The sequence below is a fragment of the Chenopodium quinoa genome, unplaced genomic scaffold (genome assembly GCF_001683475.1).
Source record: "Chenopodium quinoa cultivar QQ74 unplaced genomic scaffold, ASM168347v1, whole genome shotgun sequence".
NCBI classification, from domain to species: Eukaryota; Viridiplantae; Streptophyta; class Magnoliopsida; order Caryophyllales; family Amaranthaceae; genus Chenopodium; species Chenopodium quinoa.
The window spans coordinates 1060618-1078223 of record NW_018745281.1 but is presented as its reverse complement, the minus strand read 5'-3'; the positions used below and the strand labels follow the sequence as shown (position 1 = coordinate 1078223).

At 33.1% G+C, this 17606-nt stretch overlaps 1 protein-coding gene across 1 annotated transcript; it reads left to right on the top strand.

Moving 5' to 3' along the window:
• The first annotated feature begins 1283 nt into the window (after positions 1-1283).
• Positions 1284-17298, top strand: LOC110711780 (ribosome biogenesis protein BMS1 homolog). Its single transcript, XM_021890203.1, has 18 exons — positions 1284-1667; positions 1855-2001; positions 2132-2222; positions 2412-2530; positions 2760-2950; positions 3045-3255; positions 3366-3606; positions 3727-4121; positions 5302-5422; positions 8482-8684; positions 8874-9208; positions 9655-9744; positions 9829-10054; positions 10354-10593; positions 14964-15173; positions 15607-15876; positions 16005-16208; positions 16778-17298. Exons 1-18 carry the CDS (start codon positions 1530-1532, stop codon positions 16940-16942), a joined length of 3597 nt encoding a protein of 1198 aa, XP_021745895.1. The 5' UTR covers positions 1284-1529; the 3' UTR covers positions 16943-17298.
• Positions 17299-17606: the final 308 nt, after the last annotated feature.

The following is a 17606-nucleotide window of genomic DNA, read 5'->3' as shown; positions in this document are numbered from 1 at the left end:
TATGTACCTTTACCAATTAAATCCATTGTTTAAGAAAATTATTGTCATTATTTATGACAATAAAAACAATAATATTTGACAATAAAACCATAAAATTTGACAATGATTTTACACAATACTTCTTAAACAGTAATTACACAATACTTCTGACAATAAAACCAATAATTCTGACAATATATTACATAATTTTACTAATTATTCTTTACATAATTGTTTTAATATAATTAGATTTTAATATATGAATATGGTGATATATAAGAGAGAAAAATGTTTTGAGGTATTGAAAAAAAGTAGGAGAGAGAATGGTGAGGAAATATTTTTGATAATTGGTGGTATAAAAATATAACCACAAAAAATGCTCATGAGCAAGAGGAGTGAAAAAGTAGGTAGAGAGCGAATGAGAAAGTGTTTTTTTTTGCTCACTGTTGTGCTTGCTCTTAAAAGATAGAGATTTGTCAAATACAATAATTTAAATACGAAGTAACTCATTTTGTCAATTACAACCTTCTAAAATTAAATTTGCAAATTGTATCCTATTCTGTGAATTGAGACTCATTTCATTTTTGCCCAAATTTCTTAAAAATGACGTCATGTATTTTGCCATTGTTCACATGTTTTGTTGGGTTGTGGAAAACTCCTTGCAATTGGGCAATTAAAAACCGCAAAAGAGTTTTGTTGCCGTAAAAACACAAAATTTGGAAAGAGGGGAGAGATTTGGGTATTTTCCCACCTAATTTGTTTCCAAAATGTTGATTTTGTGAATGTTGTAGAAATTCAATCCAATACTTCCGCTAAAAATCTATTCTCCTTTGAACAAAGTTTGAGAAAATGGTTTCAAACGGTGAAACTTAGTCAAAATTGAAGAAAATGGATTGAAGTTGGTAAAAGGGTGGCTTGTTCATCATTTATGGTTGTGAATAGAAAGTGAGTAATTTAGTCGACAGTGCAATAGAGTGAAAGTAGAACAGAGGGGAAAGAGAAAATACATGACGTTATTTTAAGGCGATTTTCAATTAATAAGTTTGTAATACTTTTTATATTACAATTTTTATTATTTTAAAAGGTTGCAATTGACAAAGTTGATATTTTAAACGGTTCTATTTGACAAAATTTTCAAACTTTAGAGTGCCAACTAAATTTGGGACATAAAACAAACTGAAATAGCTTCCGAATAAAGCTAGCTATAGTACGTTAGCGGCCCTAATTTTTCCAAAAGTTTTGGCACTCGTGACTCTTCCGAATATGGCTAGCTATGGTATGTTAGCCGCCCTAGTTTTCTCAAAAGTTTTGTTATTCGCAACTCTCGTAAAGTGATATGCTTACCGAGTTTACCCTCGTCTCCCTGCAGAAGAGAGTTGAAGGCAACCTCAATCGTAAACCCGCCTCCTTTTTCACGACACTCTGCTATTTACACCATCTTCGATTTCTGCAACTCTCTTTCTTCAATACTCACCAAATTCAACTCCCAAAAACTCCATTCTTTTCCCACTGAAAAAGCTTATTAGGGTTTAGCTAGGGTTTTAGCTTCAATGGGAAACGAAGAACAGTCTCACAAATCTCATAGGTTTCGGCAAGCTGGTCCCAAAAAATTGGCCAAAAAAAACAAGAAGGCAGCGGGAGACGATGGTTTTGATGATACCAAGAAAAACCCCGCTCGAAACCCTAAGGTTTATTGATTATTGCATTTGAATTTCTTTTTAATTTTCGTGAAATTTTTTTTTTGGGTGTAATTTGATACTAGTATAGGTTTGAAATTGTAAATTTTGTTCTTGTCAAGATGTTTAAGTTGTTGCATTTTGATATTGAAATTGATAAATGTTCTTACTGTAAAATTTGTTTAATTGGGATTGTTAGGCATTTGCTTTCCGTTCAAATGTGAAAGCAAAGCGTTTACAGTCGCGTTCCACTGAGAAAGAGCAGCGGAAGCTTCACATTCCGACGATAGACCGCAATATCGGCGATCCCCCGCCTTTTGTTGTTGTAGTTCATGGCCCTCCTCAGGTGGGGTTGATATATTTGACTATGTGGGCATTTTGATGAAATTTTAATTTGTGTTATTGTGTTTGTTAATTGGGGGTTGATATTGTTGCTGACTGTTTTGTGTTGTAATTTTACTTTATATTTGATGTAGGTAGGGAAGTCTTTGCTGATTAAGTGTCTTGTGAAGCATTACACCAGGCACAATTTGCCCGATGTTCGGGGTCCAATTACCATCGTATCAGGTTTGCTTGATTCACAGTTGCTTAAATTCTGTTTCTAATTTATGAGGCAGTATGTTTCAAGTTTGTTCGTCTTCAATTAGGTGCTTGTTTGAATGATGATGTTTTTGCTAGGATTTAGCTTCAAAAATGAAATAATGAAGACTATGGATTTCTTGAAATGGACTAAAATATGGTGCCTTCTTATTATAGGTAAACAAAGACGCCTTCAATTTGTGGAGTGCCCTAATGAAATAAATGCCATGATTGATTGTGCGAAATTTGCTGATTTGGCTCTACTTCTAATCGACGGGAGTTATGGCTTTGAAATGGTGAGTTTTGTTCCTTTTTCTACAAAATAGGCTTTCCTTCAGATGTAATTCTCAATTGGAATTACAGGGGAGTTGCCTTTAGAAAACTATCTAATGGCAAAGCTAATAATTCTAAGTGAATCATATTTACTTATTTGCCATGCAGTATTTATTTGTTTGATTAGCTTAAGTTTATCGTTATTTTATCAAACTAGTCAATTGTGAGTATCTGACTTTCTATTGCTCTTAGGAAACATTTGAATTTCTCAATGTCATGCAAGTTCATGGATTTCCGAAAGTTATGGGAGTCCTTACACATCTTGATAAGTTCAAGGATGTAAAGAGATTGAGAAAGACAAAGCAGCGTCTCAAACATCGTTTTTGGACTGAAATATACGATGGAGCCAAATTATTCTACTTATCTGGTCTCATTCATGAGAAGTGAGTACCTTTTATTTATTATTGCCTTTCTTAGCTCTTATTGAGTACGTTTAATTGCGCTGGGTCTTTTTAAAATCGTTTCTACCAAATGCAGGTACAATAAGCGTGAAATCCATAATCTTGCAAGATTCATCTCTGTTATGAAATTTCATCCATTGTCTTGGCGAACTGCTCATCCTTATGTGCTAGCAGACCGTTTTGAAGATGTCACTCCACCGGAGAGGGTGCAGCTAGACAAGAAATGTGACAGGAATGTCACAGTTTATGGTTATTTGCGGGGTTGTAATTTGAAGAAGGGAACTAAAGTAGGTGACTTTGAATTTTTTTGCTTGAATATGACATGCCAAAACACATCTGGGTTTTATTCTTTATCACCAATTTATATCAATCTAAATCAAATGATTTTTCTCTTTAGGTTCACATTGCTGGTGTTGGTGATTATAACCTGGCCAGCATTACAAGCTTGGCTGATCCATGTCCTTTACCATCAGCTGCTAAAAAGAAAGGATTGCGTGACAAGGAAAAATTATTTTATGCTCCTATGTCTGGTGTTGGCGACCTCCTTTATGACAAAGATGCTGTCTATATAAACATAAACGACCACTTTGTACAATATTCTAAAGGAGCTGATGAAAATGAGAGCACTGCACGTAAAGGTCTGCTCTTTAGTTGCTGTTTTTTTCCTTCTCATTGCTATCAATGTTTATTATTTTGTTGTTGCTTTGCCAAACTTCTGTGTCTTCTGATTTCTTCAACCATACTCTTTGTGTAACTAGGAAAACGCCATGATGTTGGTGAGGAGTTGGTAAAACAGCTTCAGAATGTGAAGTACTCTATTGATGAGCAGTTACAAGAACGCTTCATCAATCTTTTTAGCCAGAAACAAGATAAAAGTGATGCTGATGTTCCTGTTGCTGGAGGTCGGATTCATGAACATGGTGACGCTGCTGGATCTGACAAAGAAAGTGATGATGCTAATCTAAATAGTTCAGATTCTTCAGATGACGATACAGATGCTGAAGAAAATAACAATATGATGAATCTGGGAGATGGGTCTAGTGATGCTAAAAAGGAATTGGGGAAAAACTTCAAGGAACATGTTGAGTTCTCTGATGGTAGGATCAGAAGGAAAGCGATATTTGGAAATAGCGACAATGATGCTGATGAAAAGGTATTTTGTTCTTAACACCTTGTGTTGTGATTTAGGTGATAAAATATGGGTTCATGTCATGGTCTTCTATTTCCAAGTTGTCTTCCTTATACATGTCCTCCCCTCTCTCTTCCTCTGGATTCTCTTCCTTGACGGCCTTTCATAAGAGACTAAAATTATAAATTAGATTACAGTTGACATTTGTGATTCGAGTAACCTTATAAAATTAAAGATTTAAGGAGCTAGTAAATTTGCAAACTGTTCTCCTAAAGTCGGCTTTAATAATTTCAAGCAACTTTCTCTATTACTTAATATTGTCACGTAGTATGTTTTTCACGTTGTTTATTTCTATGCTGATTTTTTAGGGGTAGGGAGCTGGTCAGGGTCCATGTTACTGTAAGGGTTTGAATCAGAATTTGATTATTGGTTTTAGCTTACTGTTCTTCTGGACTTCTGATACTATACCTGCACTCTTTTGGCTGTCAGGCATAAGCTCCTCTATAATGAACAATTAAAAAATCTTGATTAATCTCTCTTGGAAGAATTTTCTCCCTCATTTGAAATTTTTATTATTTGGAGTCAGTAAATTTCATAAGTGCTTATTGTCTTACCTTTTTTGTCTTGTCATATACGTAGTAAAAGGTTTCTCATTTCTTAATCACTTAGAGAAGCTTCCACTAGACTTTGGGATATCCCATGGTGAAATATATGATTAAGGGCATCACTAAGCCTAATATCCGTTACTCCTAAATTCGTTTCATCTATTTATCACTGCATTCTGGATTTCTGGTGGGTGTCTCAGTGACACCCTAGACCGTAAACTTTGGTATGTTAAGAAAGCCTGCAGTTATCCCCAATCAGCCATAAAAAATGTGCGTTTTTTATTATATTTTTTTTTTCTTTCTATAGGTACAGTGGCATTATAATGAACTTTTTGTCACTCAAGCAGAAATTGTAAATTTTTTTCTATCATTTTGTTTACTGCATAATGAAATGCCGACTTTGAATTTTGACGTATTCCAAATTCAGGATTCCATGTCTGCGTTTAATTTGTTCTTATCATAATTGTTACTTATCATACCTTTTTTTTACTCTCTAAGATGTTCCATATAGTTAAGAAGTCCTAGCTAATAAATTTTGTTTTTGGTGAACAAGTTAGCACATAAGTTTAGAGTTTCATCTTTAGAAAATTTGACTGCAGTATTTAGATGACGATGATGAAGAAGAAGATGAAGATGACAGTGACGGGAAGGAGGAGGATGAAGTAGGAAGTTCCGGTACAGATCCTTCTGAAGATGATGGGCCTGATGAAGATATGGAAGGTAACCTTGCATTCCTCTAACTCAAAATTATATATATATATATATATATATATATATATATATATATATATATATATATATATATATATATATATATATATATATGCAGTCACTTTGTTGTTCACCTGCATAGATCTTAGAATAGAAAGATTTAGAATCTTATGGTGATACTTCTAAATGGTTATCAAGCATGGGCCATTAAATCTGTGGCAAACTTTGATATTTTTACTATGCTTTATAAGAGCCATATACCTTTCATTATCTGTTGCCTACTCCTATCCCTTTTTCCTGGGCCAAGCGTAGGATTGTTTGTATTGTGCTTTCACGAGTTCAGATCAATGCATTTTGCCAAGAATACCAACTGCTATAAAAGGAAAAATGATGCAATTACATACAAGGCTCAATAATTAGTTTTGCAGAGGAAGATGTTAGGTTGGGGCCTCTGGAGTTGTAATAAGTGTCATCTTTGCTTGGATACATAGATAAAGAAATTTTCATGCATGTCGTTGGTTTTGATTAATAAAGAAGAGTTGTTATTTAATGTTATATAGTGGAAGCTTGTGTTTGAAATTGGTTTGGTCTTTGATACTAATAGTAGTTGCTGAAATTTGGGAATGCCCTTCTAGGTTTTGAAAAAGACTTTCCTTCTCCAGTGATAAAATGAGTAAAAGGCCTGTGAACTATACCCCCATGGACATGGACAAAAAAGGGCATTCGTTTCTACTGAAAGCATACTTTGCATCATTATTCTTTTTCATTCTCAAAGAAAAGAGTGGGGGAATTTTATGCCCAAACCCCTAGAGTGATCAAAGTTGAATGCCTGAGAAATAGAGCCCATTGTCAAGCCAAATGCTAGAGTGTAGTTTGCTGGAATATTCTTTCAACCAAGCCCTTTGTCCTACACGTACACCCTCTGTACCACTAATAATGTCCCATATTCCTATTTTAGATGTCCCATTGAGTTTTTCCCATTCCCCTTACACTGTATTTCCTCAGTCAACAACCCCACAGCAACAACAACAGCTTTAAAGCCTTTGTTCCAAAAGGATTTAGGGTCAGCTAACATGAACCATCATTCCAAACCGTCTGTGAAAAGTGTAGCAAGGAATTTTAGCTAAGACATTAGAGTAGAGTGCAAAAGTGAAAGTAGGGCAAGATAGATCTGATAGAACATAAAGAATATAAAAAAACAGAGGGTGACAAATAAAGCTCAAAAAGTAGGGTATAAAAATGATTGCAAGTAGAATCAGGCAATCAGCAACTCCTCATGCTTTCAAATGAACAAACTTTTTAAAAAAGTGATATAGGGGATATGGGGCAATCTTTGTCATTTAGTGGGATGGAGTGAGTATCTTGAAAAGAGGGAAAGATGGTGCCCAAAGAGACAAGATTATGTCAAGAGGTGTTGCATATTATTCGTTAAATTAGGACAAAAATCCTACGTGATCTAATTAATTAGATCTTGATGAAGTTTACCAAATAATTGTTTTGTTTTTTTTTTTTTTTTTTTTTTTTTTTTTTTTTTTTTTTCTAGGGTGGGGGCGTTGGGAGGTGGTTGCTTTGTGTCCTTGTAGTATTAGAAAATGCGAAATATGTCATGTTTGTCTTCTACTGTCCTACACCATGTATGGATGTACCCACGTACTCTAGTGTGGGTAATTTTTGTATTGATGTTAAGGGTAACGAGGTGTAAAGTATAAGCATTAAGAGGGGTGTCGTTGCTGTATATCGCATGGTAGCATAATGGTATATGATAGTCTAGTGTTTTTATCTTTCTAATTATTTAATTTCTATATATTAAGTTAGCAAATCTTATTTTAGGGATTGAAGTTAAGCAAATAAAATTAAGGAGAACAATCATCACATGTTGCATCTATAACGGGTGTTGCTTGGAAAAGTCAGACGAGCGTAAATTCTAAGGAAAGCAGAAGACACAAAACTTAAATGATATACAATAATAAAAAATCTCTAAAGAAGGGTATTGAGTATTGTGTTAACCAGATCATCCATAAGTCTGCATAAAATTCTGGTAGACACAAAACTTTTTGGTTCCTTTGCCTTTGTGTTCTAAAGCTGTTAGCTGGTCTAACCTGTCTATATCTAACATACCTAGAAGCTTCTGCCTGACTATTGCAGTACGCAAGTTGATACTGACTTCTCTGAGCCACCTCAGTGCTTGCTTCTAGTTTAGGCTTTGTTCTCTTCGCCTGAAATAAGATGTTCTGGTCTTTATTTTCTAAAGTCTGGTCTAATCTGATTGTCTGATTTGACTAAACTTTGACCTTAATGTGTATGAAAAAACATTATCAAGTGGGATCTCGTTAGATTTGTTTTAACTTGTATTTTTCAAATATATAATTTTCATTTTACAAATACGAAATTATAGATATATGACAATAATTAGACAAAATTAAGAAGATCTGATCTAGTCTGGTCTAAAATTTCCTGATCTAGTCTGATTTTAACAAGAATAAGTATTAGTTATTTTAGATTGTGGTGAAGAGAACAAAGCGTAGTCATATTAGTCCTTTTTTTTAAAAAAAAATTGTTCCAGTATTCTTTTGGCTAGTGCATCTATTTCTTTGATTCTTGTATGTATTTATTTATTTATTTGGGGGGTATTAGTACGTGTGCATCTACTACATTGCCATGCTTGTGTCTTCTGCAGGTATATAGATATATTTATACATGTTATAGCATATTTGTTTGGGTATTCTTGTGGCTTGTTCATGTATTTCTTTGGATTTTGTTTGTTTGTTTGATTCGGAGGTGGGGACTGGGGGTGGGTGGGGTGCTGTTGGTACGTGAGCATCTACTACATTTGCCATCTAAGAACATCACCTTATATATATTTATTTGGGAAGTGGGGTGAGGTGGGGCAAAGGGGAGTGATTTATTGTTCTACATTCATGAAAATTGTCTTCAAATAGAACTGATTTTGAGTCCATTTAGTCATGAGACAAGAGTACCCCATTCATATGTTTCATTAATTCCATAAATGCAAATTGCCAATCTTATGCTGTGATCTCTCTTCTAACTCTTCTCCTTCTATGTGCTAGTGGATGAAGATATTGGAAATGCCTCCAAATGGAAAGATTCCTTGCTGGAACGAACAGTGTCCCGACAGAATATGAACCTCATGCAACTTGTATATGGTAAACCCATACCAAATCTTGCATCTGATATAGGTGAATCACAAGGAAGCAGTGGTGATGAAAGTGAAGATGATGACTTCTTCAAACCGAAGGGAGAGGGAGCAAAGGTTTGTGGCTGACATCTTTCAAATTTAGATTTTAAAGTAGACATCTCATACTCATAATTGTAACTAAATTGGTATTGAACTATGAGTCAATTAGAAAGAGTACTTTAGTGAATTGTTGATTAACTTCTATCTTACCTGATCAATATTAAATGCCTGAATCTGATTTATCTGTTCTCTTTTTGAGCATAGAAGTTGACAGGTGGTCTGGGTGCTGGTGATGTGAATGGTGATGATTGTTCAAAATCCACAAGTAATGTGAATTTCAAGAATTGGAATGATGATGATGTTGTTCAAAGCATCCGAGACCGTTTTGTTACCGGTGATTGGTCAAAAGCGGCCCAAAGAGCTACGGTGTCTGAGACTGGCGGCAGTGATGATGATGTCTATGGTGATTTTGAAGATTTAGAAACAGGTGAAGAGGGTGGTGTAGCTATAAACACTGGTGAGGCACATAAAGAAGATGATGCAATAATTGCAGAACGCAGGCTGAAAAAGCTTGCTCTTCGTGCAAAGTTTGATTCCCAATATCCTTTTCAAAATGTTTATGTCTTAATCACCTACATTTACTTCTCAATTTAACTTTTCACACATTCACACACAAACATCCTCTCTTGCGGAAAGACAATGGTTTGTACTGATCTTTTCTGCCAAATGAGTTGACAAAATGAGGCTCGTCTCTCCAGTCTTTACTTGTTCAAGAACAGAGATAGGGAAGAGGAAAGAAGGAAGCAGATGCTGAAGATCAGCAGTCTGTAATTCTGTGTAGCTGTGTGGCATCTTATTTGCATGATTAGTTTTATGTCTGTCATAATTTGTTGCTTCTGTAGCTATTTAGATTTCAATCCTATTGTTTTCTATAGCATCCCAGCATCATTATCTTTATTCTGTTCTCTACTTTGAATTAGATTAACGATTGAAAAATATCTATACGAAGTATATTTTTTGTCTGTTTACCTTAATCAAGTATTACATTTAATAAATCTGAGTTACCTGATGGAGAAACTGGTGAAGAAGCTGAGGTAAAATCTGATCGCAGCAAGGCCAATGAGAGCGGGTTTTTTTGAGAAGGTGAAAATGATGGCCTTCTATTGAACTTGATTTTCAATTTGAGCAGCCATTTTTCCATTGTAACATCATGTTTGTGTATGCAGTTAAAAGATGGAATTGAACTTCAAAAGCAAATAAATTTAGCTGAGCTCAATGATCTGGATGAAGCCACAAGGATAGAAATAGAGGGCTTTAGAACAGGGACATATGTGAGATTGGAAATTCAAGCCGTTCCTTGTGAGATGGTTGAATTTTTTGACCCCTCACACCCTATCCTTGTTGGAGGAATTAGCCTTGCGGAAGAGAATGTTGGATACATGCAGGTATACATACAATTCTGTGCTTTGTTTTGGTTCCATCCTTTTTTTTGTAATTATTATTTTTTAGTTTATTTTTTATAATATGTATTTAAAGTACATATTTAACATATGTCTGCACCTTTGTTGCACTACATATTTATTCTATATCTCTGTGATATAATGATTTTTTTATTTTTTTTTTTTTATTTTTTTTTTTATCATGAGCATGGCCTATCTTATTAAATCTAGATTCTGTTTCTCGAAATCTTTGATCTTAACAGTGCATGCCGATGATTACACTTTCTTATTACTGTCTCTTGCAGGTCAGGTTAAAACGACATAGATGGCATAAGAAAGTTCTTAAGACTAGGGATCCTATAATTGTATCTATGGGATGGAGGCGCTACCAGACAATACCTGTTTATGCAATTGAGGATCGTGATGGTCGGGTCCGTATGCTCAAGTACACCCCTGAGCACATGCACTGCCTTGCAATGTTTTATGGTCCTCTTGCTCCCCCGAACACTGGAGTTGTTGCTGTACAGAATCTAACAAACAATCAGGTTAGATTTGTTTTGGCAAATTTGATTAATGGTTGGGTATCAAATTTGTATTTGGCAGGAGGTGTGGGAGCGGGGGGTCAGGGAGGGTAATATATGCCCACTTTTGTGGGGCCTGTGGGTGATAATTGTCAACAATGCATGTTTGCATGGGATTAGCTTCTTCTAAACACATAATTTGTACCTGATTTGTATGAACCAATGCCCCGAGCCCCTAGCTACCTCAGCGTATTAGATAATGCACTGTATACGGTATATCATGTATCCCCACTGTGCGTTGCAATTTGCATATCCTATACATCAGGCTGCCTATATTTATTTAAAATTATTTATTGGCCATCATGTGAACCTCACTAGTCACCACCCTATGACAACTTGTTAAGTTCTTACCTTTGAAGTATATAAATTTTTGTTGTCGAAGATATTAATTTTTGCGGTTTGGTTTGTTGGTCATATTTCTTGTAGCACTTGCTGTTGGTGAGACATTTCTATTTCTCTTTATATTATTCTACTAGATGTAAGCCCGTGCGATGCACGGTTTTTCATCCAAGATTTTTAATTATTTGATTTATTGTATTTAATAATTTCAGACAAAATTACAAAAGTTTAATATTTTTTTTTTACTATAATTTATAATGAATTTATTAAATATAAATAAATTGTAAATATGATATTTTTTTCCGTTATTTAAATTTTTTAATGTGAAACGATGAATTTTTAATAATTTAAATCGTAAAGCATTATTCATTGTTTTACAATATCTTTTATTTTGATAAAATCACTAACCTCGTCCACAACCAACCTACTACATCAATGGATAAATTGAACCGTGAAATGCTAACCAAATTGAAATTGATATAAATTAAATCATTACATTTATATAAAATAAATCAATATATTTACCAATAAATGAAAAATTGTTGCGATATAAAATCAAATCTATGCATTGGAATTTTTTCATCATCTCAAAAAATAACCAAACAATCCATATATTAAATATACAACATCTAATCGTATGCCATTACATAGACAAATAATCGTTAAGTATCCTAAATAAACACAATGTAAATAATAATTACAAATAATTTGTATTTTTTTTTTTATCATAAATACTATCAATTTATGATAGTATATTATGATAATAGATATTATAATAGATATTAATTGTTTAATAATTATAACATAATATTTATTAAATAACAAAAGTATAATTACCATTATTAAATAGCTTGTGCGATGCACGGTTTTTTCATCTAAGATTTTTAATTATTTGATTTATTATATTTAATAATTTTAGACAAAATTACAAAAGTTTAATATTTATTTATTTTATTTATTATAATTTATAATGAATTTATTAAATACAAATAATTTGTAAATATGATATTTTTTCCGTTATATAAAATATTTAATGTGAAATGATAAATTTTTAATAATTTAAATCCTAAATCATTATTCATTATTTTACCATATCTTTTATTTCGATAGAATCACCAACCTCGTCCACAACAAACCTACTACATTAATGGATAAATTGAAACGTGAAATGCTAGCCAAACTGAAATTGATATAATTAAATCTTTACATTTATATAAAATAAATCAATATATTTAGCAATAAATGAAAATTTGTTGCGATATGAAATCAAATATATGCATTGGAATTTTTTCATCATCTCCAAAAATAATCAAAGTCATCCATATATTAAATATACAACATCTAATCGTATGCCATTACATAAACAAATAATTGTTAAGTATCCTAAATAAATACAATGTAACTTATAATTACAAATATAAATTTAAACATAAGATTTTAGAAATTACCCGGACATTGTTGACCAAAAATAAAACATAAACATAAAATCATTGAGTATCCCAAATTAATACAATGTAAGTAATAATTAAAAATACTAATTTAAACATAGGATTTTAAAAATTAAGCTAAAAATTACCCGGCCATTGATGACCAAAAATTAACACAAAATTACTAACACAAAATTCGCTTGATGGGGTTTTTTATTGATACGAAATTTTGTTTGGTGTCGTATGATGTGTATCACAAATTTTAATTTAATTATAATTAACGAACAATTTGTATATCTTATCATAAATACTATCAAAATTTATCTTATAATGATAGGTATCAAACTTTATTATAAGGTTTATCATTTAAATAATTTTTAGTATATTTTTTTTGGATTTCTTATACACGTAGTATTAAATTAATAAATTTATCTTTTCCTATATTTTTACTTTATTTTTTGTCCATTAAAATAATTTAATTCGTGGATTATAATTTACATGGCATTAAAATTTTAGATATATCAAATCTAATTCGTTACTTTTATCTAGGTGGCGAAATAATTTTTTAATTCAAAAATAAAATACAAATCTTTTTTCTTATTAGTCGAAATAAGTATATTTCTTATGTGGCGCTCCGAATGCTCTCCAAAAATGTCTACTTTATTTATATATATTAGATTTGACTTATTTTATTTGAACTCATTTTTTTTTTAACTTCTTTTGTTCGTGAATGAAATTGTCTTAAGAAACTTAGTTTGTATTAAATTGTCTACAATAAATTTATTTTGTATGAACTTATTTTGTTCGAGCTTATCCGTGAAATTAGTCGAACAAATCAGAGTCTAAGGTTCTGTTTGGCCAAACTTTTAGAAAACCGTTTCTAATTCTTAAAAGTAGCTTTCCTGATTAGTTAATACTTCGTAGATTGTTTGGCCACCGATTTCATAATTTTTTTTAATTCTTTTTTTTTTTAAAAAGTAATTTGGTATGGGTTTAGATGTTACCCATTTTTTTTACATATTTTATGGTGCAAATTGACCCATTGTTTATGTCTAAGACTCTTAAGTATCTAAGACATAAAGAATAGTTGTTTGATACCACTTGAAATGTGTATGAGCACGAGTTGCTTTAAGCTTTTGAGTAACTCGATAATATATTTTATTGATATACAATTTAAAGACAAAGGAATTGACGCTTACAAAAAAAAAAAAAAAAACTTATATAAAGGGAAGAAAATTAAAATAAAATCTTAGAATTCCAGAAGGACCAAAACTTTAATGAGCAAATCGTGAGCTATTCGACTAGCCTCGACTCCAAACTTTTATGGCCTTTTTGAGCTTAGTGAGTAGCGATCACATGTAAAAAGTTTTTGAGTCCAGTCGAGCCCCTCAGCTCGTGATCAATTAGTGCCTCTACACTTAAGCGCAACATTTTTTTCAAAAAAATAATCTGTATTGAAAAACTAAATATTTGAAGTAGTAATGTTACAAATACGTAATCTAGCTTTATACTTTACACATGAAAATGGTGGAGGTTTTGGACAATAGTTGTTAGAGAGGATGAGTTTTGTATATATATATATATATATATATATATATATATAATTAGATTAGATTGTACAATTTTAAAAAGGTCAATATAGTAAATATGTTGTTAAGGCTTTGATTGATTGAATATAGTAAATATGTTGTTTTATCCTCAATTTATTTCTACTATCATGCCGAACAAGATATAAATAATGAATTCTCTATCCCTATCCCCCAGCTCATTCCAAACTCTCTAACCCTGTTAGTGGCTTAGTGCTATTCCTAATTTGATAGTCCTCTTTCTCTTTGCTAGTTTCCAAGCTTCCAATCCCCTTGCTTTCATGAAATCACCATAAGCTTCCTTCAAATTCCCCAATTAAGCTATAGCTCATCCTCTCCTAAAATGAGCCTTCACGTTTCTCTCATAAATCCCCAAAATTAATGAACCACAATCAATATCTTGTTTCAAATTGTGTAATTATAACGCTCAACCCGCCAAATTCGAATGAAGTAAAATTAGTTCCGTAAAAGTAGGATTATTACCACAATCCAATGTTGAATCCCATATTGCAGGGATGGCAATACAGTGACACTTCATTGCTCTCATTGCTTTGTTTTTGGCATAATCATTGTTTTAATCATTCAATTTGAAAAGAAAATTGCTTTCAAAATTAAGTGTAGCAGCATCAGAAATATCTTTATCAGGTCTATTAAAGTTCTCAAACAACTTCTCAGCCACCCTGTAACGATTTTAAATCAATAAGAAATTTAGGGTAGAATTGCTGGAGATGATTATGATTAATCCCTTTTGTGCTCCTTTTATTGTGCCTGTGTGGTTTTACACAGAGTTTCTTTGAGACTTGAGCAGCTTTCTGGTTATGGTTTTTCTTTGTTGGTGAGGTCATTGATTCATCTTGCATTACGATGAAAATTGTTAGTAATGTCTAATTGATTGGAATAATGTAATGAAGTTGTTGCTTGATGATGTTTATTATTTATTTCGTGCTCTAATTTCTTCTCCTTGTTTTATGAAATTTCTCAGTCATCATTTAGAATCACAGCAACTGCTGTTGTATTAGAGTTCAACCATGCCGCCCAGATAAAGAAGAAAATAAAGTTTACTGGTGAACCTTGCAAGATCTACAAGAAAACAGCATATATAAAAAATATGTTTACTTCAGATCTTGAAATAGCCAAATATGAAGGTGTAGCAATTCGAACTGTCAGTGGAATTCGTGGACAAGTAAAAAAGGTAAGGGAATGAGGAATAAACTTAAGAAAATTGCGGTAGATATTAGTCTTTGTAGTAGTTAACAATTGAGTTTCTTTTCTTGTTTAGTTGGGCTTTAGCTATTTCTTTTATATTTATTGTGGAGCTGCCTGCAATGTTATAACTAGTAAGGCATAAAATGAAATTGAACTTCGCATCTTCTACTTTATATTTCTCATTGATTGTTTTATTCCTATTTCCACCACTCAATATTCTTTTTGATTCTTAACAAAGCTGGACGGGTTCAGGAACTGGGATGGGGGCAGGAGAACAATCTCCTGGAACCAGCAAAGGCAGACATAATATTAATGGAATACTGTTGTGTGATAGTTGGCGCCTCTTAATTGAGGTTAAATTTGACATAAAATTGTGCATGGGCAGTTCTTCTGATGTGAGAGGCTGTATGATTTGGCAGGCTGCAAAAGAAGTGATTGGCAATAAATCAAATAAAGATGACATCCCGTCAAAGGGAGGGATTGCAAGGTGCACATTTGAGGACAAGATCCTTATGAGTGATGTAGTGTTCTTCATAACATGGGTTAATGTGGACGTTCCAAAATTTTTTAATCCATTGACAACGGCTTTGCAATCTCGTGATCGAGCTTGGAAAGGAATGAAAACCGTTGCAGAATTGAGGAAAGAACTGGCTCTTCCAGTTCCTGTCAATAAGGATTCTCTGTACAAGGTAGGGTAACCACACAGTTTTTTTTTTCTTCCTTCTAGCTTCAAGAATTTCTTGTACAATCTTTTTATATTTGGTTGTATGCGTGTATCTAATTAGAATTTTCACGTGTTTTTGTATATTTTTGACAGCCAATTGAGAGACAACCGAAAAAATTCAATCCACTGATCATTCCCAAGTCTCTGCAACAAGCACTCCCGTTTAAAACAAAGCCCAAAGATATTCCTAAAAGAGTTAATGGACTTCTTAAAGATAGGAGACCTGTTATCGCAGAACCTGATGAGAAGAAAACCCTAAAGCTGGTTCAACATTATCAGCTGATTCGTCACAGTAAGGTATGCTTTACATTGATGGCCATGACAGTATTACACATGCTTGTAGAGTTTTGCATCGTTTTGTGCTGATGCATTATTCAATCTAATATGAGCTATAAATGTTTTATCCTTTTAATTTACTCTTCTTGGACTTTCAGCAGCAGTAATTTTGGTCATTTTTAAGAATGGTCTTGTCCATAGTTTGAATTTATGGATAACTACAGTTTGGTATTCCTTCGCCTAGCTCCAAGCATTGTGTAGATGTTTGCCAAAGGATTGGTCTATTGACCTAAATTTACATAGGAAAATAATGACTGTTCCCATGTTTGTGTTTGCATTGCTGGCCATAGTAATCTTTATGAATGGGCACAAGGTCTGTATTTGTGACATTGGTTGGTCAATGATAAACTGCAGATGTTAGAGTATTTTTAGCATACTAAAGTTGTCAATGATAAACTGAATTTAGTATTTCTGGTACGATGACGTATGGCCATATGGACTTGAAGTTACTGAGCTAGTAAGAAAAGGTTTGGCAACATTAATCTATGATGCTGAAACATTCCTGATTTGTGATGTTTGTTGGTGTGCAGGAAAAAAAGAGAAAACAAAAGGATGAAGAAAAGAGAAAAAAGTTGGAGGCTCAGAAGGCAAAAGAAGAAGTTGTGTCAAGAAAACGGCAGAGAGAGGAACGACGAGAAAGATACCGTCAACAGGATAAACTAAGCAAGAGAGCACGCAAAACATCAGAAGACTAGATATATCTCTACACATGACATAGACAGAAGATTTATTGGCATATCATGCTACAAGTTTTACCTTTTCCATCCAGATTTATTTGGGAGTATTTCCTTGAACACTGAAGCGGTGAGTTTCATAACTGTTTCCTACTCATTAAACGTTTGCTTCCATTACACCATCTTCAGATGGAGGACTGTATCAGTTAGAGCGACACTTGTGCTTTCTAGCATTAGAGAATGGTATTCTAGGAAAAATAGATAAATTTGCTCTTATTTTCTACCTGTAAGTAATACAACAGGGCATTTTTGCAATAGCCCTCTGTACTCTAGTAGCTCGATAATTTATTCACTGCTTTAAGTGGCTTTTCCCTTCAGTTTTGTTCAGTTTTATTTATTTATTTATTTTTGGTGAAAAACTGAGTTTTCAGCAGTTAGTACTTGGTATATGCAAAAACGACTCTGATCAAAGAAAAGCCCCCATAAGGCTATAATCCGGTATCATGTTATATGGGGAATTTTATCGGATGATCCCTTGGACATTATTAACATGGTCGAGTTGAATCGGATGATCCAAATACTAAAATGAAGGCACTTTATTTTCCTCGACGAATTAAGTGATTTATTATAGGGACCCGATTCAAAATTTGCCTAGGGTCTTGGTATCGGTATCTATAAATTCAGA